We start from the raw sequence: 22886 nt of genomic DNA on the forward strand, positions 1-22886 counted from the left end.
GAGTCAGTTTTAGTATATTGTGTGTTTTTAGGAAATTGTCCATTTCGTCTAAGTTATCCAATTTTTGGCACATAATTGTTTATAATCTCTTTACATATATATACTGCTTTTTATTTTGGTAAAAACAATAATAATGTCTTACTTTAATTTGAGTCTCCTCTCCTTTTTTCCTAGTCACTCTAGCTAATGGTCTACCACTTACGTTGATCTTTTTAAAGATCCAACTTTTGGGTTTTTTGGTTTTCTCTATTGTTTTTCTATTCTCTATATCATTTACCTCCATGCTAATCTTTATTATTTCCTTCCTTCTGCTAGTTTTGGGTTTAATTTGCTCTTCTATGAACTCTACTAGTTCATATAGTGTACATTTAGGTTGTTGATTTGAGGTTGTTCTTTTCTTTTAACAAATTCATTCACTGCTATAAATTGCCCTCTTAGCACTGCTCTTACTGCATCCCTTAAATTTTGTATACTGTGTTTTCATTTTCAGTTGTCTCAAGATATTTTCTAATTTTCATTGTGATTTCTTCTTTGAAATATTGATTGTTTAAGGGTATGTTGTTTAATTTCCAAATTCATAAATTTCATTCTTCTGTTATTGATTTATAATTTCTTTCCATTGTAATGAGAAAAAAATGCTTTGTACAATTTCAGTATTTTAAAATTTATTAAGATTTGCTTTGTGGCCTCACATGCGATCTCTCCTAGACATTGTTCCCTGGTCATTTGCGAAGAACGTGTACTCTGCTGTTGTTTTGTGGAATGTTCTTTGTAAGTCAGTTAGGTCTAGTCATGTTACAGTATTGTTCACCTCCTCTATTTCCATATTTGTCTTCTGTCTGGTTGTTCTGTCCATTAATGAAAGTGGGGTATTGAGGTCTCCAGCTATTATTGTAGGATTGTCTATTTCTACTTCCAGTTTTGTCATTTTTTGCTTCATATATTTTGGGCCTCTGTTTTTAGGTGTGTATAGGTGTATAATTTTTATATATTCTTGCTGAATTGAATCTTTTTTTTTTTTGATTTGATAATTGTTTATATTGTAAAATCACCATGATAAGTCTAGTTAACATTCATCACTACACATAATTACATTTTTTTTCTTGTAATGAGAACTTTTAAGATCTATTCTCTTAGGAACTTTCAAGTATGCAATACAGTATTATTAACTGTAGTCATCATACTGTACATTACATCCCCATGACCTATTTTTTAACTGGAAGTTTGTACCTTTTGACCCCCTTCACCCATTTCACTTATCCCACCCCCACCCCTGGCCTCTGGCAACCACCAATCTGTTCTCTGTATCTATATATAAGCTCAGGTTTGTTTGTTTGTTTTTTGATTTTTTAGTTAATTGAATTTTTTATTAATATATAGTATCCTTATTTGTCTCTTGTAAACTTTTTGGATATCTAATAAATGAATGGTATCCAAAATATATTTTAAAGTACTAAAGATCAACAACAGTAAAATAACTCAACTTTAAAAATTGGCAAAAGATCTGGAGAGATACCTCACCAAAAAAAATATTCTGATAGCAAATAAGCATACAAAAAGATGTTCAACATCATATATCTTTAGGGAACTGCAAATTAAAACAACAATGAGGTAACACTAGATACGTATTAGGATGGCTAAATTCAGAAGCCCTGACAATACCAAATGCTGACAAAGATGTAGAAAAATTGGAACTCTCATTCATTAATGGTGAGAATACAAAATGGTACAATGGTACAGGTGCTTTAGAAGACATTTTGGCAGTATGTTACAAAACTAAACATATTCATAACATGATCCAGAAATCATAAGCCCATTTGGTATTTACCCATATGAGTTGAAAATTTATGTCCACACAGAAATCTACACATGAATGTTTATAACAGTTTTATTCATGATTGCCAAAATGTGGAGGCAACCATGATGTCCTACAATAGGTGAATGGATAAATAGTGGTATATCCATACAATTGGATATTTTTCAGTGATAAAAATAAATGACAAAAAGACAGGAGGAAGCTTAAATGCATGTTGCTTAGTGAAAGAAGCCAATCCGAAAAGGCCATCTATACAACATTCTGAAAAAGATCAGTGGTTGCCAGTCCTTTGGGGAGGTTGGGAGGGAGGGATGAAAGAGTGGGGTACAGGGGATTTTGGGGGATATGAAACTATTCTCCATGATACCGTAATGGTAGATAGATGAAGTTTTACATTTGTCAAAGCCATAGGATGCATAACACAAAGAGTGAACCAGAGAATGTAAGCTATGGACTTAAGTTAATAATGATGTATTGTTATTGACTCATCACTTATAAGTAATGTACCACCTAATGCAGGATGCTTATAATAGGGGAAACTAAGGGAGGTATATGGGAACTCTCTGTACTTTACACTCATTTTTTTGTAAACCTAAAACTGTTTGAAAAATAAAATATATTAATTCAACAAAGAGTATGGACTTTAAATCACAATGCTCATGTTCAAATTCCAGCTGTATTATTACAAGCTGATTGACCTTGAGCAAGCTACTGAACTTTCTTGTGTCACAGTTGCATTTCTTTAAAATGAGGATAATAATAGGACTAATTTCATAGGTATGTTTTAGAAAAATTTGTCAATTTTTGTAAATCCCTAGAACAATGCCTGACATACAGTAAGTCCTACATAAGCATGAACTACAGTCATTTAATCCTCAAAAATACTAGCACCATTTTAAAAATGAGATAAGTAACATGTTCAAGGCTAAGTTAGCCGTAGGAGAACAAGAATTTGAATCCTCATTCTGTCAGAAGCCTGTGTTCTTTCCACTAGATACCCTGTCTTTCCACAATGTGTTTGTGAGCATATACCAAGCTCCTATGTAAACTAAGAAAGCCATGTTTATAGTAGGACCTGAAATTTAACCTATAACTTAAGTGACTGTCATATTTCAAAATAAAGGAATTGAAAATGATAAGATAGTAGTGACATCAGCAAGATGGCAGAGTAGAAGATCCACCAATTGTATCCCTCTTCAGCACAGTCATTTGGAAGCCATCCAAGGACACAAGTGCCATTGTGGGAGCTTTGCGATCCAGGTAGGAGTCCATGAAACCTTGGTGGAGTCCAAAACCGAGAAGGGCCATTTTGAAAAGGCAGGCTCATGCTCAGATGACGGACTTGCCAACTGTGGTGCTGGCTACAACCAGGAAACAGCCCCGTGGACTGTTACAGTCCCATTTGACTTTGGTCCTGCCATCAGCACTATCTGCCAAGGAACCTGTCAGGAGTCATGCCTGCCCATGCCCCGTATAACAGGCCCACAGAATTCAGTCCCATGTGTGGACCCTGAAGTGGCCCATGACCCAGCTTCAGCCCCTCTTAGCCATGATTTCTACCCATTTGGGGACCAGGTGGAAGACACACCTGTCTGCGCCCCTGTGACAGGCCCTCCAACTTTGTTCCAACTGCAGATCCTGAAATGACCCTGTAACGTAGCTCCAGCTACTCTCAGCCATGGTCTGGGAACACTCCTACCGTGAGACAAGCTTGTCCATGCCCCAGAGGTAGGCCCACTGACTATGTTCTGTCTGTACATCTGGAAGCATTCCTATAATCCGGCTCCAGCCCCTCACAGCTGCAGTCTGGGAGCAGTTCTGCCTGCTCAGGGACCTAGTGTCTTAACCACTGATATCTGTTAAAGTGATCCTATTTAAAATAGGGTCTTTGCAGATATAATCAAATTAAGATGAGGTCATGCTGAATTAGGGTGGGCCCTGAACCAATATGACTGTTGTCCTTATAAGAAGAGGAAAATAGACATGGATAGATATGGGAGAAAACACCATGCAAAGGTGAAGGAAGAGACTGGAGTGATACGTCTACAAGCCAAGGAATGCCAAGGATTGCTGGCAAACAGCAGAAACTAGGAGAGGGGCATGGAACAGATCTCCCTCAGAATTTCCAGAAGGAACCAACTCTGCTGGCACCTGGATTTCAAACATCTAGCCTCCAGAACTGTGAGAAATTTCTGTCCAAATGCCAACTCATATTTGTATATATCTTTTAAACACACACAAATACACACACACACAGTCCCCCACACACACAATGGGCCATATGAGACATAAAACTCTGTAAGTGGCTGCTTTCACTCAAATTATCATGGATGTATTTTCAGTGCAGTTTTCATAGGTTTTTCTTTTGACTAGATGAACAATAATCCAAATAAATGTTTATCTGAATTCATGTAACTAGTCATGCATAGGTGGAAATCAAGTTCCTCTTTTTTTTTTTAATTTTGTAATTACCGATAATATTGCAACAGCATCTTTGTAAATAACTCTGCTAGTTTACCTATGGGGTAAGATTTAAGATATAAGGTATTTATAGCATAAAAAAACAGAACTGACATGTCAAAGGAGATGTGCAACAACTTGGTGGATGTTGAAAAATTACCCCCCAAAATATGTAGTACCAATTTTTACTCTTACCAGCAGTATCTGAGATGGGGGTTGTTACTGAGCACTCTCATCAAAAATTAATGTTATCAAAAGTGTTAAAAGTTATCAATTTGAAAGAGCAATACATTTTTTTCTTTTAATTCCTGGGCTTTTTATGGGGGGATAAGATTTTTGAATCTATATTCCTATGTGTTATCTCTATTGAATTTTGGTATGTGTTATTTTAGCTTTAAACATTGAACTGTGGGATTTCTCTGGCAGTCCAGTGGTTAAGACCTTGCCTTCCAATGCAGGGGGTGAGGGTTCAATTCCTGGTCGGGAAGCTAAAATCCCACATGCCTTGTGGCCAAAAAACCGAAACATAAAACAGAAGCAATATTGTAACAAATTCAATAAAGACTTTAAAAATGGTCCACATCAAAAAAATCTTTAAAAACGAAAAAAACCTGAACTGTAACTTTATCTCCTATTTGTCTTTATCTTTAATTATCTCTAAAAATTTAAATATCATGACAATATTTTATTCTTTGACAATTTGAAAGTCATTGAGTAAACCTGCTTAGATCGGTGCCAAGATATCACTTTGAGTTTTTTTTAATGTATTTATTTTATGCCTTGAATCATTTTTGTGATTTATGTTGGGTATTTCATCCTGATGTTAGTACTAAGCCTAACATGGTATTACGCAGTGTGTGCGTGTGTGTGTGTGTGTGTGTGTGTGTGTACACAAAAAACATATAAAAATACATAGATTTACACATACACATTCGATGGAGAGAAGGCTTTTTGGAAGTTGGGTGTTATTACAGCATGTTTCAGAGGGAGAATTGAAGATGCAGAAGGGAGTGGGGAATGTTACAGTAGCCAGATCCTTGGGTAGACTAGAGTAGATGGGATCTAGTGCACAGGTCCAAGGGCTGGTCCCAGGTAAAAGTGTATCAATCATTCTTACAAGAGGAAAGCCAGAGGATGAGGTCACCATTGTGGAAGGATTGTTCAATGTGGTGGTGGGACTGTGAAGGAATTCTTTCTTGGAAGTGTCCAGTTTCTTAGTGAAATAGAAACAAGATAATCAGCTAGGAATGAGGAGGGAGAAGGAAGTATTGGAAATTGAAGGGGAAAGAAGATTTGAACCATCCTCTAAACATGGATAGTAAGACTGTGAATATAGCAAGCTGTTATTGAGATATCAGGGCCAATTTCTGAATTATTTCCATATGTATGTTAGCTTCAATTTAAGAGTTAATACCAATCTTTTATAAGTCAATTTTAGTATAACAAAAATTCCAGATAAAGAGTGCCAATTTTTGACACTAACAGTTTTTTGTAACAAAATTTAGCATTTTACATATTAAATGTTTAAAGGAAAGTTCATGCTTAGAATATTGTATTAAACAAAGTATTTTAATGAGGTAATAAATGAGTGTTAAAAATGACTTAAGAAGAAAATATGTAAGAATACTCACCCAAGACCAGTACGTTTTCTGAAAGCTGTTACAGTTCTATTATTTGCTGCATTTTCTTAATTACTATGAGAAAGCAGTTTAAAAATTACCATTTTAATGGACATTTAAAAATATTTCCTTGAACTTTCCATTAAGTTGTTCTGTTTAATTGTTAGTTTAGAAAATGAAACACTGGTTAATCTGACATCTTGCACCTATGTGTTGTAGGTACAATTTCGTTTTCCGTTAAAAGCAGGAAAAATGGTGATTCTCAGGAAGACTCAAATGAAGATAAAGATAGAGATCTAATACCCTCCTTTGAGAAGTCATTATCGGAACCATCTGACAAGTTTGATGAGGAAAAACCAGGTAAATTTATTATTATGAAGAGTTTCATGATCAATTTTTATAAACCCTCATCATTTACTTATAAATCAATAGATACTTTCATAATACGCATACAAATGTGTATTTCATATATCATCTGTAAGAATTGTATTATTTCAGGATTAACTTGATGTAGTTTACTTTCTGGATTTGTACTGCTATTAAAATTAGTAGATTATAATACTTCAGCTTGAAGGCTGCCTAATCTTTCATAAGTGAAAAACTTTACAAATATTTCTGTTACTAAACAAAAAATTTCAGTCAATTTCTAATAAAATGTTAATACGTATATTATTTTAACAATGTAATGTGTTCTCCTTTTCTAAATATAGGAGATGATAGCAGTCTCCCTCATATGCAAAAGAAAGCAAATGCTATTATTTCCCTTTCCCTTATTACAAAGTTTTATTTGAATGTTGTTAAACATCATATCGTTTCAGTAGAAATTCAAAGGAAAATGAGAGTATGGAGAGTTGGAATAGATAGGGCAGATTTCTTAGAGAGTGGGTAAATGAGTTCTCTTATGGGTGAGCAGCAGGGATGGAAGAGGGCAATAGAGAAGAGTGGGTCAACAGGGGCAAAGTTCTAGAAACAGAGGTGTACCAAAGAAGAAATCTTTATTGAATGAATTTCTGTTTAATCAGGATTCTTCAGAGAAACAGATACCACTATAATATAATATAATATAATATAATATAATATAATATAATATAATATAATATAATATAATATAATATAATATAATATAACATAATGTAATACAACACAATATAATGCAATACAATATAATATAGCACAATATAATACAATAACCTATATCTGTAGAGAGACATTTTAAGGAATTGGCTAACATAACTATGGAGACTGGCAAGTCCAAAATCTGTAGGGCAAGCGAGCAGGGTAGACAATTAGGTAAGAGTTGCTGTGGCAGTCATGGGTCCAGATTCCCCAGGGCAGACTGGGCAGGCTACAAGCTCAAGCAGGGTTTCCATGTTTCAGGCTTGGCTAAGAATTGCTTCTCCTTCAGGTCACTTCGGTCTTTGCTCTTAGGGCCTGCAACTGACTGGAGTTGGCCCATTCACATTAACCAGAGTATTCTGCTTTACTCAAAGTCTACCAATTAAAGTATTCACATATTTTTTTAAAAAAATACCTTCCCAGCAACATTTAGATTGGTGTGTAATCAAACAACTGGACACCATAGTCCAGCCAAGTTGACACATAAAATGTACCATCACAGAATACATGAGTTAAGAGTGATATTTAGGCACTATTCAAAATAGTTTGGGAAGGGAAGAGCAGTTGGGACAAAAGCTAGGCCACTGCAACAGCTAACTGGGTTTGAAGTGAAGAGGAGATTGTCTTTTAGGGTGGTGATGGGGAGAGAGAAATACCATGAAAGATGGAAAACATTTCAGAGTCTAGCATTAGATGACTCTCTTGAGAGAGAAGACAGGAAGTGAGAATTGATTCCAGAAAATAACAAGTTTTCTTTGTATCTTGTTTGTATCTTGGGGATCTTATCTAAGGGGCACACAAGGGGAAGGCACGAGAGGCAGGGGAGAGTGCTTCTCAAAGACTACTGATTAAAGTGTTCTTTGCAGGGGAGCTTGGGGGAGTCATGTTAGGAATTATATCTACTTGTGACTGTGTGGGCTGTTAAAATTTTTTAAAATTAAGTTTCAATTATTCAACATAATAAATCATATAAGAAACATTCTTATATTAAAATGTTTGTGCATATCATCGATTATTTTATTCCAACAAATTTCTTAGAATGAAATCATTGGCTCGAAGGGGATAAGCAATTCTTAAACATTTTAAACATGTTAAAGTGCTCTTCAAATTTCCATTATAATGTATAATATTATCTCTTTCAACCTGACCCTCATTAAAGCTGGGTGTTACCATTATTTTTCATATTTCCCTATTTGGAAGATTAGAAAATTCTTATTTAGTTGTTTTCATTTCTTTCTCTTCCAGCGTTACTGAAGTACAACTGAGTATTAAAAATTGTACATATTTCAGGTGGACAGCTTGATTAGATATACGATACATTGTGAAATAATCACCACAATCAACCTAATTAACATATTTATCATCTCACATAGTTACCACTTTTTCATGGAAGAAGGTAAAGACACTTAATGATCTACCTTCTAACTGAATATTGTTAAAATGTCCCTGCTATCCAAAGTGATCTATATTCAATGTAATGACCTATCACAATCCCAATGGCATATTTAAAAATATTTAATTTTTAGAGCAGTTTTAGGTCCACAGCAAAGCTGAGAGGAAGGTTCAGAGTTTTCCCATATACGTCCTGCCCTAACACATGGATTGTCTCCCCCATCGTTAATATCCCCCAGCAAAGTGGTACATGTGTCACAATTAATAAGCCTGTATAGACACATACACACACACACACACACACACACACACACACACACAAGATCTACCTTCTAAGCAAATTTCAAGTATACACTACCACCCTATTAACTATAATTACCTTGCTGTACATTAGATCTACAGAACTTACTCATTTTGCATAACTGAAATTTCCCTAATTGAAAAGAAATGTACTACTGAGCAATCAGTAAGAAAAAGACCAAAGTATTACAGGGGATGGAAAGGTTAATTCTGTTTGAGTAGGAATATGGGAAGGCCTGTCTGAAGAACTGCAGATACCTGTAGATACATTTTTCCTAGCTCTTAATCTATCTTGCAACCTGTCATCACACAGCTTAGATTTTTTTAAATAAAATGATCAGTGATATGCACAAATATTTTAATATAAGAATTTTTTATATGATTTATTATGTTGAATAATTGAAACTTAATTTTTAAATTTGATTAATTTTTTTTTTTCTTGGCTGCGTTGGGTCTTTGTTGCTGCACGCAGGCTTTCTCTAGTTGCGGCGAGGCGGGGCTACTCTTGGTTGCGGTGCACGGGCTTCTCATTGTGGTGGCTTCTCTTGTTGTGGAGCACGGGCTCTAGGCACACAGGCTTCAGTAGCTGTGGTACATGGGCTCAGTAGTTGTGGCTTGCGGGCTCTAGAGCACAGGCTCAGTAGTTGTGGCGCACGGGCTTAGTTGCTCCGCGGCATGTAGGATCTTCCCAGGCCAGAGCTCGACCTGTGTCCCCTGCATTGGCAGGCGGATTCTAAACCACTGCGACACCAGGGAAGTCTCGATTTAAAATGTTTTTGAATAGGTATTACCTGCCCATAAATGTTTTTCCATTTTTATTGAAAAATAATTGTCATACATCACTGTATAAGTTTAAGGTGTACAGCTTGATGGTTTAATTTACACATATTGTGAAATGCTTACCATAATGGGTTCCGCTAACATCCATCTTCTCATATAGATACAATAAGAAGAAAAGAAAGAAAAAAGAAAAAACAATTTTCTACTTATGAAGAGAACTCTTAGAATTTACTCTCTTAACTTTCCTATGTATCATACAGCAGTGTTAACTATAGTCATCATGCTGTACATTACATCCCTAGTACTTATTTATCTTATAACTGCAAGTTTATACCTTTAGACCACCTTCCTTCATTTCCCCCTACCCCTACCCTCTGCTTCTGGTAACCACACGTCTGATCTCTTTTTCTATGAGTTTGGGTTTTTTGTTATTGTTTTGTTTGTTTATTTTAGACTACACATATAAATGAGATCATACAGTATTTTTTCTTCTCTATCTGACTTATTTCACTTAGCATAATGCCTTCATAGTCCATCCACGTTGTCACACATGGTAGGATTTCCTTGTTTTTTAATGGCTGAATAAGATTCCATTGAATATACTATAACGTCTTTATCCATTCATTCGTTGATGACACTTAGGTTGTTCCCATGTTTTGGCTATTGTAAATAATGCTGCTTTGAACAGGAAGATACAGATATCTTTTCCAGTTAGTGTTTTCACTTCCTTTGGATGTATTCCCAGAAGTGAGATTGCTGGATCGTATGGTAGTTCTATTTTTAATTTTATGAGGATCCTCCAGACTGCTTTGTATAGTGGCCATATGAATTTACAGTCCCACCAACAGTGCACAAGGGTTCCCTTTTCTCCACATCCAAGCCAGCGTTTGTTATCTCTTGTCTCTTTGATCATGGCCATTCTAACAAGTGTGATATCTCATTGTGGTTTTAACTTGCATTTCCCTAATGACTAGTAATGAACTTAAATTTAATAGTGAATATTCTCTGAATGATAGAAATGTGTATATACAAATGCACATATATATATGGATCTATTAATTATGTATGTGTATATCCCAGTGTATTTATATATGTATATGTCTATATATCTATGTCTTTATTGATATATTACTCTTGAAATTTTATACAAAAAAATAAGTACTCTTGGTCATGAGATGGTGAATAATTTTTAGTTTTTAAAGTTTTTCAGTAATTTCTTAAATTGCTATAGTGAATACTCCTAATTTTAGAATTAGAAAAAAAGTTTTAATATGTTTAAAGCTTGTAGTTAAGCAAAGTTTAATAATTATTATTTTTGTTGTTCATCTCATTAATAAATTATCACTAATCCCACTCTCACCAATAAATTCATATTCATTGTATGTTTTTAGCTCTGTAGGAATTAAATTAGCTTCATCACAATACTACCTTATGTGATAGACACAGCAATTAAAATAGGAGGTGTTCTTGTCCCCGTGATTGTTAATTTTATGTGTCACCTTGGGTGGGTCATGGTGCCCAGATATTAGGTTAAACATTATTCTGGATATTTTTGTAAAGGTGATTTTGTATGAGACTTACATTTAAATCTTTAGACGTTCAAAGAAGGTCGCCCTCCATAATGTGCGTGGGTCTTACCTAACCAGTTGAAGGTCTTAATAGAACAAAAACTGACCTCTGCAGAGCAAAAAGGAATTCTACCCATAGACTACCTTTGGACTTGAACTCCAACTCTTCCCTGGGTCTCCAACCTGCTGGACTAACCTGCAGATTTTGGACTTACTGAGCCAATTATTTGAGCCATGCAATACAATTCAATATATTCAATGTAATTCAACAATTCAGCATAATACAATGCAATGCATTGCAATGCAGTGCAAAACAAAACACTTTTTCAGAAGAGAGAGTCTGAGAACTGCACTGGTCTGGGCCCCTTATTTCATAGATAAGGAAATTAAGGCCCAGAGAGGCTTAGTGATTTACCTAAGTAAGTTAATCAAACATTGCAGTTCTTGGAATCTTTAAAACTTGACAATACTGATATGATATGCAAACAATTAACTGAAACTGAAGGTCATCTTAAACTGTAATCTAGCTCAACATTGGAGAATAAAGAATATCAAAGTGAGAAGCTGAGCAGATGAGAACAAATAGAAAACATGTGAGTTTGATGCCAGTACAAACCCTGCTACACAGGGCTTTTATGGTTGACCAGGGTTCTGGTTTCAGGATTTAAGGGTGTGATTTTGGACATCACCGGCAGCAGAAAGGCCTGTTTTTAAAAAAAAAAAAAAAAGAGTTGGAAAACCCAGATGTAAACATTACTTTCTCACCGCTTAGTCCTGTTAAAAAACAAAATTCAGCTGAGTAAATATGAAGATCTAATTGGCCTGATTCATCAATTCATTAATCAGGCGGCATCCCATCTAGCAAATAGAAAGCTACTCCCAGGTTTTATAGAAACGCTGGCGGAGGGGGTGGGGTATGGACAAGGAGGTTATTAGCAGGACAAAAGAAAGGATTGTTTCAGGCAAGTTTACCTCACTAGAGCTGACCAGGAAATTGCAAAAAGTCCATTCCTGGGAGAGGTTGAAACTGCAGTTAAGTCTTGGTTTACTGTCCCAGAGGCAAGTGGCTCCACCTTGGGCCTGTTGTTTCTTTCTTCTTCTTTTTCTTTTCCCCCTCCCCACCTTCTCCTTTTTTTCCTCCTCCTTCTTTTTTTTTTTTTAACAGTCCATACCCCATTTCAGCTTTTTTGGGGCTAAATTGCTAGGATCCTCTTTCACACTCCCAAAAAACCAGAAATTTCATAAACTATTTCTGATTTTTTCCTTAGGCTAAATTTTTATGGTACTAGAAATGTAGCCTTGTATATTGTAATACCATAGTTAGGTATTTCTACGTATAATATGTGAATACTTCGGGAATTAAGGGGGAAAGATTAGTTATTTCTTTTGAAATATTAATCCTTAAAAGTAAAACACTCCTATTTTTGTGGGGAACTTAGTGAGTTATGGGGCAGGCATGAGGCAGGGAGCTTTCACAGCCCATTCTCATGGCCATGCAGGCTGGGGCTTCTCTTATTGCTCACAAACTGTGATGAAATCAGCTTTTCACCTTCCTCACAGCTCTCTTGACAAATGAGCCCATCAGAAAGAGTTTGAAAATGATATCTAATTCATGTTTCTCAAATTTTTATGTTAAATATGGTTTTCTGAAACCTAAATTAAGATGTGCTATGTTTTTTTTTCTTTTTTCAGATGATGCTATTAGCAGTTTACAAATCTGGTATTATCTTGAAATCCATAGTGCTCCTGGACCACCCTTAAACACTACTGAAGTGAAATGTATTGCTCTGGTAAGAACCCCATTAATTGTTCATAGACTCCTTTTCGCAAACAGTTGGGGCATTTATTGTAAACCTAAATTGCTATTCCTAAAAAAATATCTATATTAAATGAGCATTTTGGGATAAATTATTCAAATTACAGTAATTTTATTTTAAATCCAGTAAAATGTACCTTAAATGCTTATAGAAAACATCTTTTAGTTCAGTGGTATCATAGTGGCTGCCCCGATAAGCATTTTACCTGCATGTCTCAAGAATTTCTAGAGCAAAATTAGCCTTAGCCTACATGCTTTCCTCACACATCTGATAAAAGCAGGACTGTGCTCTCTGGACTCTTTCAGTATTGATTCTTCCTGGTTTCTATAGCAGGCCTTTCACTCTGAAATATATTTCGAGCAACTGGCATAGATTTGAGGTTTTAAATAATACTGACAAAGAATAGGATTGTCTTATGTGAATTATTAAAGTATTACTAAATCCATGTCCAGAATTATTTGATAAAGTCAAATATTGAGTCTTCATTTAAATAAAATATGAGGACAATATTAATTGTTGTTAATTGCATTTTAATTTGATTTAATTAACTTTCAATTATTGTTAGTACTCATTTATTTAAATCAAATATTTAAACTTATGATAAATAATGGTTATTTTCATTTTTAAATATGCAGATGAATTTCTTCATAGAATGATTATTTAGAATCTTCAACTTTTGCTCCAACAGAAAATAAATTATTTCTGTCTGTAAATCAATTATTTGCTCACCTAATCTCTGGGTAAATCTCCATTGAGGCATAGAAAATGGATGGTTAAACTATTGAAATGCACTCAAGTGCCACTTGCAAAAGCTTTCTCTTCTACCTAGAAAATTATTTAATGGGATGATGATAGGATCATTTCACTCAGTGAAAATGTCCTATTTCCGTGACCCTGTTATCACTGCAGAATAAAATCTTTATTAAAGATTATTTTTAAATGACATAACTTTAATTATGAGACCACTTACATCTTTAGCTATAGGCAAAAGAGGATGTTAGGGTTAGTGTTTTGGAACTTCTCAGAGGAGGAAGGACATTCACATGAAGATAGAAAAGCAAATGTTTGGTAAATAAGTATTTGCTGGGCCATGCAGAGACAATGGGGCACAGAGAGAAATTTTAACAAACAGACTTTGCTAGGTTCCTCCTGTCTACACACCTAGTTCACACTAGTCTATGGTGATATCTCCCTTCCTGGAATATGTCCTCTCTCTACATTCTTTTAGGCAGTTAGGGGGAAGGTCAGAGTTCCTTCCTGAGTCTTTTGGGCTTTGATTGGTTTCAGTTTGAAATAATCCACATGCCAAAGAGACATTTTGAGGCGGCAAATTTTGCTTGAGTACAATAGTTATCTCTTTATCAGGACACAGGAGAAAAAAAAAATTTAAATGGGTCCAGGAGAAATTGGGACCATGAGGTGGCACCTCAAAAAGGGAGACATTGGCTTCCTTACTAATAAGGAGCAAGACTTAGCACCACTAGATTGCTCTCTTTGCGAATACAGGCAGATGTGCTGTACTAATTAAATGTTCACTTTCAACAGAAATTGGTGGAGAAGGGGAGTCATTTTCAAGTCACTTTGCCCAAATATGCTACCAATGACAGTGATGTTGCCAAATTACTAAGTTTTCCCACCTTTCTTATAGTAATTACCTAAGGTAAAAATTTGTTAGCTCTATAACTTTCAGACATGAAGATTTAGTCGTTGGAGATGGTATGGGTTGTTTTAAATAATCCCATCAAATAAACCTTTGTGCACTTCTTGAAGAACATGCTTTCTGAATACTTTCAGAAGTACACTAAAATGGCTATCCACACCAATATATAGTTTCCTAATATTTTTGACTGCATTTGCTGTGTTTGCTAAACTTTTGAGAAATACTATACTTAATCCTTAGATCATCAGATGTGGCAATGAAGGTTTCAAGACACTAAGTCTTCTCTGATTTTCCATCTGTATCTCAGCTTTGGTTACATTGAACTCAATTTCCACACCTTCCCTAGAGATGAATGAATGGTTAGAACTTCTTTTAAATAGGGTTTTTGTAAGAAATATTTACATCCTCGAGGTACATAAATTTGCTTACTTCTTACAGCAGGTTCCAAAAATCAGGTTATATTTATAATAAACAACAATTGGCTGATAGTAGTCCGTTCTCTTTTATGTAAAGTATTTAGGATGTCTTTTTGAATCTTTTTTCTTCCAGTTTTATTGAGATATAATTGACATACAGCACTGTATAAGTTTAAGGTGTACTGGATAATGGTTTGACTTACATACATTATGAAAGTTTAGTGAACATCCATCATCTCAGATAGATGCAAAATAAAAGAAAAAGAAGATTTGTATAACTGAAAATAAAGCAAACAAACATACGGAGTATGTGTGAAAGTGGAATCCTGTATGAGCTTTTAATTCTTTGCTTATTAATGACCTTGATCACTGTTCTTTCTGTACGATTGTTGGGCATTTATATTTCTAGTTGTGTGAATTTGCCTTTAAATTTTAGGTTTCGCTTTTATAAGTAATCAAACAAATTGCTCTTTTCCTACGTGATTTTTTTCCCTGGCTTTTCCTGTTAAACATGGAGACCCTTGCCAATCTGGAGATTTAATAAATATTCATATTCCTTAAAAAAAAAAGTAAAAGAAGAAAATTTTTTTCATTGTGATGAGAACTCATAGGATTTACTTTCTTAACACCTTTTCTATAAAACATACAGTAGTGTTAATTATCTTTGTCAGGTAGTACATTACATCCCTAGTGCTTATTTACCTTATACCTGGAATTTTGTACCTTTTGACCACTTACATCCTTTTGCCCCTCCCGCCACCCTCTGACTCCTGTAAACACAAATCTGATCTCTTTTTCTATGAGTTTGTTTGTTTGGTATACAACATAGGGATTCAATATTTTTATACATTACAAAATGACCACTACTGTCTTGGAAATTTTAATGGGTAATAGCTGCTATTCCATTTTCTTTGAACACAAAAATCTCTTGTGTATCATATAGTTTGGGTGTGGTAGAATGATGAGCGTAATCTACTGTCTTCCCATTGACAGTCAGTAATTTCAATATATAGCAATGAGCTGAAAACAAATCTTAAGTTTGTAAATAAAACCTTATAGGCTTTAAATTTTAGGTCAGTCATAGCCTTCATAATATTTGTTCTCTTGTCAGTGAAAATTGCATGACCATTTCTTCACGTATTTTTTCATTCTGTAATCAACCTTCAATTAAATTCATTATATTGTTAATGGTGAGGCCCAGAAACCTCTCCACAAGTTAGTAAGAGAGAAGCAGAGTTAAAAACACTATTAATCCACTTGGTATCAAATATAACAACATGTATCAGTTGCCAACCATTTCCAATAAGTTTTTAGTTTAAAATTTTAGCCTCCATGATATGAAAACTGTATTTTGAGGTTTTCATTTTATGTATTTTCTTCTTTCCTTCAGGTTTTTATATTCTTAATTTTTTCTGTGTGAAAAATAATATATCATGAGTATTTGTACATGTTATTGAAATTTTTAATCCTCATGAAATGTTGAAGTAGCAAAAAATAGCATTCTGCTTTGAATTTATCTTGACAAGTTGTGAAAAATTCTTAAATAGGATTTTTAAAAAATCTCATGGCCTATTTATATTAAATCATATATATATATAGCTGTGCCATAGATAGATAGAAACATAGATACTGTCTCTCCATATATAGGTAGATACATATATGCAGGTAGATATGAATATATCCTTATATCTAAATCTTTTTTTAACATCTTTATTGGAGTATAATTGCTGTACAATGGTGTGTTAGATACTGCTGTACAACAAAGTGAATCAGCTATACATATACATATATCCCCAAAACCCCTCCCTCATGCATCTCCTTCCCACCCTCCCTATCCCACCCCTCTAGGTGGTCACAAAGCACCAAGCTGATCTCCCTGTGCTATGCAGCTGCTTCCCACTAGCTATCTATTTTACATTTGGTAGTGTATATATGTCCATGCCACTCTCTCACTTTGTCACAGCTTACCCTTCCCCCTCCCCGAGTCCTCAAGTCCATTCTCTATATCTGCATCTTTATTCCTGTCCTGCTCCTAGGTTCTTCAGAACCATTTTTCTTTAGATCCCATATATATATGTTAGCATACGGTATTTGTTTTTCTCTTTCTGACTTCACTCTGTATGACAGACTCTAGGTCCATCCACCTCACTACAAATAACTCAATTTCGTTTCTTTTTATAGCTGAGTAATATTCCATTGTATATATGTGCCACATCTTCTTTATCCATTCATCTGTCGATGGACACTTAGGTTGCTTCCATGTCGTGGCTATTGTACATAGAGCTGCAATGAACATTGTGGTACATGACTCTTTTTGAGTTATGGTTTTCTCAGGGTATATGCCCAGTAGTAGGATTGCTGGTCGTATGATAGTTCTAATTTGTAGTTTTTTAAGGAACATCCATACTGTTCTCCATAGTGGCTGTATCAATTTACTTTCCCACCAACAGTGCAAGAGGGTTCCCTTTTCTCCACACCCTCTCCAGCATTTATTGTTTCTAGATTTTTTGATGATGGCCATTCTGACTGGTGTGAGGTGATACCTCATTGTAGTTTTGACTTGCATTTCTCTAATGATCAGTGATGTTGAGAATCCTTTCATGTGTTTGTTGGCAATCTTTATATTTTCTTTGGAGAAATGTCTGTTTAGGTCTTTGCCCATTTTTGGATTGGGTTGTTTGTTTTTTTGATATTGAGCTGCATGGGGTGCTTGTAAATTTTGGAGATTAATCCTTTGTCACTTGCTTCATTTGCAAATATTCTCTCCCATTCTGAGGGCTGTCTTTTTGTCTTCTTTATGTTTTCCTTTGCTGTGCAAAAGCATTGAAGTTTCACTAGGTCCCATTTGTTTATTTTTGTTTTTATTTCCATTTCTCTAGGAGGTGGGTCAAAAGGGATCTTGCTGTGATGTATGTCATAGAGTGTTCTGCCTATGTTTTCCTTTAAGAGTTTGATAGTTTCTGGCCTTACATTTAGGTCTTTAATCCATTTTGAGTTTATTTTCGTGCGTGGTTTTAGGGAGTGTTCTAATTTCATTCTTTTACATGTAGCTGTCCAGTTTTCCCAGAACGACTTATTGAAGAGGCTGTCTTTTCTCCATTTTATAGTCTTGCCTCCTTTATCAAAAATAAGGTGACCGTATGTGCATGGGTTTGTCTCTGGGCTTTCGATCCTGTTCCATTGTTCTATATTTCTGTTTTTGTGCCAGTACCATACTTCTTGATTACTGTAGCTTTGTAGTGTAGTCTGAAGTCAGGGAGCCTGATTCCTCCAGCTGTTTTTCTTTCTCAAGATTGCTTTGGCTATTGGGGGTCTTTTGTGTTTCCATACAAATTGTGAATTTTTTTGTTCTAGTTCTGGGAAAAATGCCAATGGTTTTTTGATAGGGATTGAATTGAATCTGTAGATTGCTTTGGGCAGTAGAGTCATTTTCACAATGTTGATTCTTCCAATCCAAGAACATGGTATATCTCTCCATCTGTTTGTATCATCTTTAATTTCTTTCATCAGTGTCTTATAGTTTTCTGCATACACATCTTTTGTCTCCTTAGGTAGATTTATTCCTAGGTATTTTATTCTTTTTGTTGCAATGCTAAATGGGAGTGTTTCTCTAATTTCTCTTTCAGATTTTTCATCACTAGTGTATAGGGGTACAAGAGATTTCTGTGCATTAATTTTGTATCCTGCTACTTTACCAAATTCATTGATTAGTTCTAGTAGTTTTCTGGTAGCATCTTTAGGATTCTCTATGTATAGTATCATGTCATCTGCAAACAGTGATAGCTTTACTTCTTCTTTTCCAATTTGGATTCCTTTTATTTCTTTTTCTTCTCTGATTGCTGTGGCTAAAACTTCCAAAACTATGTTGAATAAGAGTGGTGAGAGTGGACAACCTTGTCTTGTTCCTGATCTTAGAGGAAATGGTTTCAGTTTTTCACCATTGAGAACAATGTTGGCTGTGGGTTTGTCATATATGACCTTTATTATGTTGAAGTAAGTTTTCTCTATGCCTGCTTTCTGGAGGATTTTTATCATAAGTGGGTGTTGAATTTTGTCAAAAGCTTCTTCTGCATCTGTTGAGATGATCATATGATTTTTCTCCTTCAGTTTGTTAATATGGTGTATCACATTGATTGATTTGCGTATATTGAAGGATCTTTGCATTCCTGGGATAAACCCCATTTGATCATGGTGTATGATCCTTCTTAATGTGCTGTTGGATTCTGTTTGCTAGTATTTTGTTGAGGAGTTTTGCATCTATGTTCATCAGTGATATTCACCTGTAGTTTTCTTTTTTTGTGACATTTTGTCTGGTTTTGGTATCAGGGTGATGATGGCCTCGTAGTATGAGTTTGGGAGTGATGAACACCATTTATTGCGAAGAATATTTTCCCCCACTGAGGGCTCCCTTATCAAATAATTGACCATATATTCATGGGTTTATTTGTGGGCTCTCAATTCTGTTCCTTTGGTCTGTGTGTCTGTGGGTAAGTTGGTTCAGTGGCTTGTATAGGCTTCCTGGTGCAAGTGACTGGTGCCTGTGTTCTAGTGGGTGGGAGTGGATCTTGTCTTTCTGGTGGGCAGGGCACTTCCAGTGGTGTTTTTTGGGGTGTCTGTGAACTTATTATGATTTTAGGCAGCCTCTCTGCTAATGGGTGGGTTTGTGTTCCTGTCTTGCTAGTTGTTTGGCAATGAGCGTCCAGCACTTGAGCTTGCTGGCTGTTGGCTGGAGCTGAGTCTCAGTGTTGAGATGGAGATCTCTGGGAGAGCTCTCGCCGATTGATACTATGTGGGGCTGGGAGGTCTCTGGTGGTTAGCGTCCTGGACTCAGCTCTCCCACCTCAGAGGCTCAGGCTTGACACCTGGCTGGAGCACCAAGACCCTGTCAGCCACATGGCACAGAAGAAAAGGAAAAAAAAAATCAAAAAAAATTTAATAATAAAATTTTAAAAATAATAATGAAATTCAAAAATAACAAAGTAAAAAAAAGGAGAGCAACTAAACCAATAAAGAAATCCACCAGTGATAACAAGCACTAAAACCTAAACTAAGATAAAGATAAAAATCAGAAACAAATCAGTCACAGGCAACAAACCCCAAGTCTACAGTTGCCCCCAAGTCCACCACCTCAATTTTGGGAACATTCGTTGTCTATTCAGAACATTCGTTGTCTATTCAGGTATTCCTCAGGGTTCATCAAGTTGATTGTGGAGATTTAATCTTCTGCTCCTGAGGCTGCTGGGAGAGATTTCCCTTTCTCTTCTTTGTTCGCACAGCTCCTGGGATTCAGCTTTGGATTTGGCCCTGCCTTTGCGTGTAGGTCGCCTTGAGGGCATCTTCTCCCCACCCAGACAGGAGGCGGTTAAAGCAGCAGCTGATTAGGGCTCTGTTGCTCAGAGGCTGGGGAGAGGGAAGGCTACGGTAGTCATAATTGGAGTGCGGGGCAAGCCTGCAGCGTCAGAGGGCAGCGTGATGTTGCCACAGCCTGAGGAGCACTGTGTGTTCTCCCAGGGAAGTTGTCCCTGGATCACGGGACCCTGGCAGTGGCTGGCTGCACAGGCTCCTGGGAAGGGTGTGGGTTGTGACCTGTGCTTGCAAACTGGATTCTTGGTGGCAGCGGTAGCAGCCTTAGTGGTTCATGCCAGTCTCTAGGGTCTGAGCTGATAGCCGCAGCTTGTGCCCATCTCTGGAGCTTGTTTAGGTGGTGCTCTGCCTTCTGTGGGCACACGAGGAAGGAATCCCGTCTCCTCACACACCCAGAAACAATGGTCTCTTGCCTCTTCGGCAGCTCCAGACTTTTTCCCGGACTCCCTCCCAGCTAGCTGTGGTGCACTAACCCCTTCAGGCTGTGTTCACGCCGCCAACCCCAGTCCTCTCCCTGGGATCCGACCGAAGCCAGAGCCTCAGCTCCCAGCCCCTGCCCGCCCCGGTGGGTGAGCAGACAAGCCTCTTGGGCTGGTGAGTGCTGGTCAGCACCTATCCTCTGTGCGGGAATCTCTCCGCTTTGCCCTCTGCACCCCTGTTGCTGTGCTCTCCTCCGCGGCTCCGAAGCTTCCCCCCTCCGCCCCCCGCAGTCTCCGCCCGCGAAGGGGCTTCCTAGTGTGTGTGGAAAGCTTTTCTCCTTCACAGCTCCCTCCCAGTGGTGCAGGTCCCATCCCTTTTCTTTTGTCTCTGTTTTTTCTTTTTTCTTTTGCCCTACCCAGTACGTGGGGAGTTTCTTGCCTTTTGGGAAGTCTGAGGTCTTCTGCCTGCGTTCAGTAGGTGTTCTGTAGGAGTTGTTTCACATGTAGATGTATTTCTGATGTATTTGTGGGGAGGAAGGTTATCTCCATGTCCTACTCCTCTGCCGTCTTGAAGGTCCCCTTTATATCTATATCTTGAGACAGAGAGAGCCTATATTAAACAGGCTAAGCAGGAGGGTACTTCCTAGGTATTTGTCCCTGTAATTAGACATATTTCTATTTGTCACTGCTTTTTATAGTTTTTCCCCCTTCAAGGTTGTGGGAAATGTCTGAATACACGTGAACAAACCTATAGACTCTGCAGGAGTTTCTGGCTTTTTCACAACTCCTCAGTGCCTATCAGTGCATCCTCACCCCACATCACTCCCAGTCTGGAATTATCTCCCACTTTGATTGCACCTCTGCAATCTGTATGACTCAGATTGGATGGCAAAGGACTGGAGTTGGTGAGGGGGGATGTGAGGCATGACTTCCATAGACACAGTGATATGTAGATGGCAGTAGCAGAGGCATGACAATGGTGCTTGTAGTTCACAGCTGTCTACCTGATTCCTCTGAGTCCTGAACTGCTTGCACTGACTTTTCAATTTAGAAAAATTACTAGGACAGACTATAGTTATCACTTCTTCTGAATTACATGGTACACTTCAAAATCCCCTTTGGTACAATTTATTTATTGACTTGATAATGTTTTCAAGTTGAATAAAATTAAAATTCCTCAATAATATGCCTTATTTAAATTAATATTATTGTGGTTTTGGACCTCAGAAATAATCCTTTTATAATGAACTCATGATTATCTTCTAGGAGAGGATATGGTGAAAAATACTTCCTGCTAGTGCATATTGAATTGTCATTGACTCAATTAGGCTTTTATGGGCAAAAATAATAATAATCTTCATTTTCTTTGACCCATTAAGAATAGGAATTGATGAAGTTTTCGGTAGAAATACTCAGTGAATTAAATTATTCCTGTTCAGAGAAGGTGTGAACCAGCAACCAAATGATAAAGTTAACCCAGTGTCTTTCTCCCATCTGAGGCAGCTGTTCTTTCCCAATAACTTTCATGAAAGAGGTCAGCCTGAGTTAACTGGATATTTTTAAACTCCTCCTGAGTCAGATTTTATGAGTGTTTTTGCTGTATTATTTAGTTCAGTGTTGTGATTATCCAGAATATTAGACGTATTAACAACTAGATTTATATACAAACATTAAAGCCTCTTAAAAATTGCATATTTTCTTATTTAATGAATATTTACTGTCTCTCGTATCCCTGGCACTATTCTAGATGCTGAGGAAAGTGATGAACAATACAAACAAGGCTCCTGTTTGCATGGAGCTAATATTTTAGTTGCGTTAAGAGAGGAAACAAAAATAAAATTGAAATGGGATACTCTATGTGAAGTTTTTCTATTGTCTTAGATTTTCAAGTAAAATACAAACCTGAGAACTATAGATAATTCTTTCTCCATGCTGTGAAAGGTTTTGCTATGCCACTTAATTAGGACTCACTAAATGTATAAGTTAGGGCATCTCTAGCTGATATAACGAACTCCAGAATTTCAATGGTTTAACACAATCAACATTTTTAATAATTGTAACAGTGTGGTTCATTTGTTCCTGGTTAGTGGCTGGCGCCCTCCATGTTGAGATCCCAGGATTCAGACTCCTCCCATATGGTGAATCCATCATCCTTTAGG

At 36.6% G+C, this 22886-nt stretch overlaps 1 protein-coding gene across 1 annotated transcript in view; it reads left to right on the forward strand.

Moving 5' to 3' along the window:
* Positions 1–22886, forward strand: part of CFAP47 (cilia and flagella associated protein 47) — a gene marked incomplete at both ends in the record, with an annotated part of 506613 nt that overhangs the window by 375074 nt on the left and 108653 nt on the right. Inside the window, 2 exon segments of the mRNA XM_082864365.1 lie at positions 6115–6255; positions 12744–12841. Of these exon segments, the coding sequence (XP_082720491.1) occupies positions 6115–6255; positions 12744–12841 (239 nt within the window).

This window comes from Leucopleurus acutus (genome assembly GCF_964270905.1).
Source record: "Leucopleurus acutus genome assembly, chromosome: X".
Classification (NCBI taxonomy): Eukaryota; Metazoa; Chordata; class Mammalia; order Artiodactyla; family Delphinidae; genus Leucopleurus; species Leucopleurus acutus.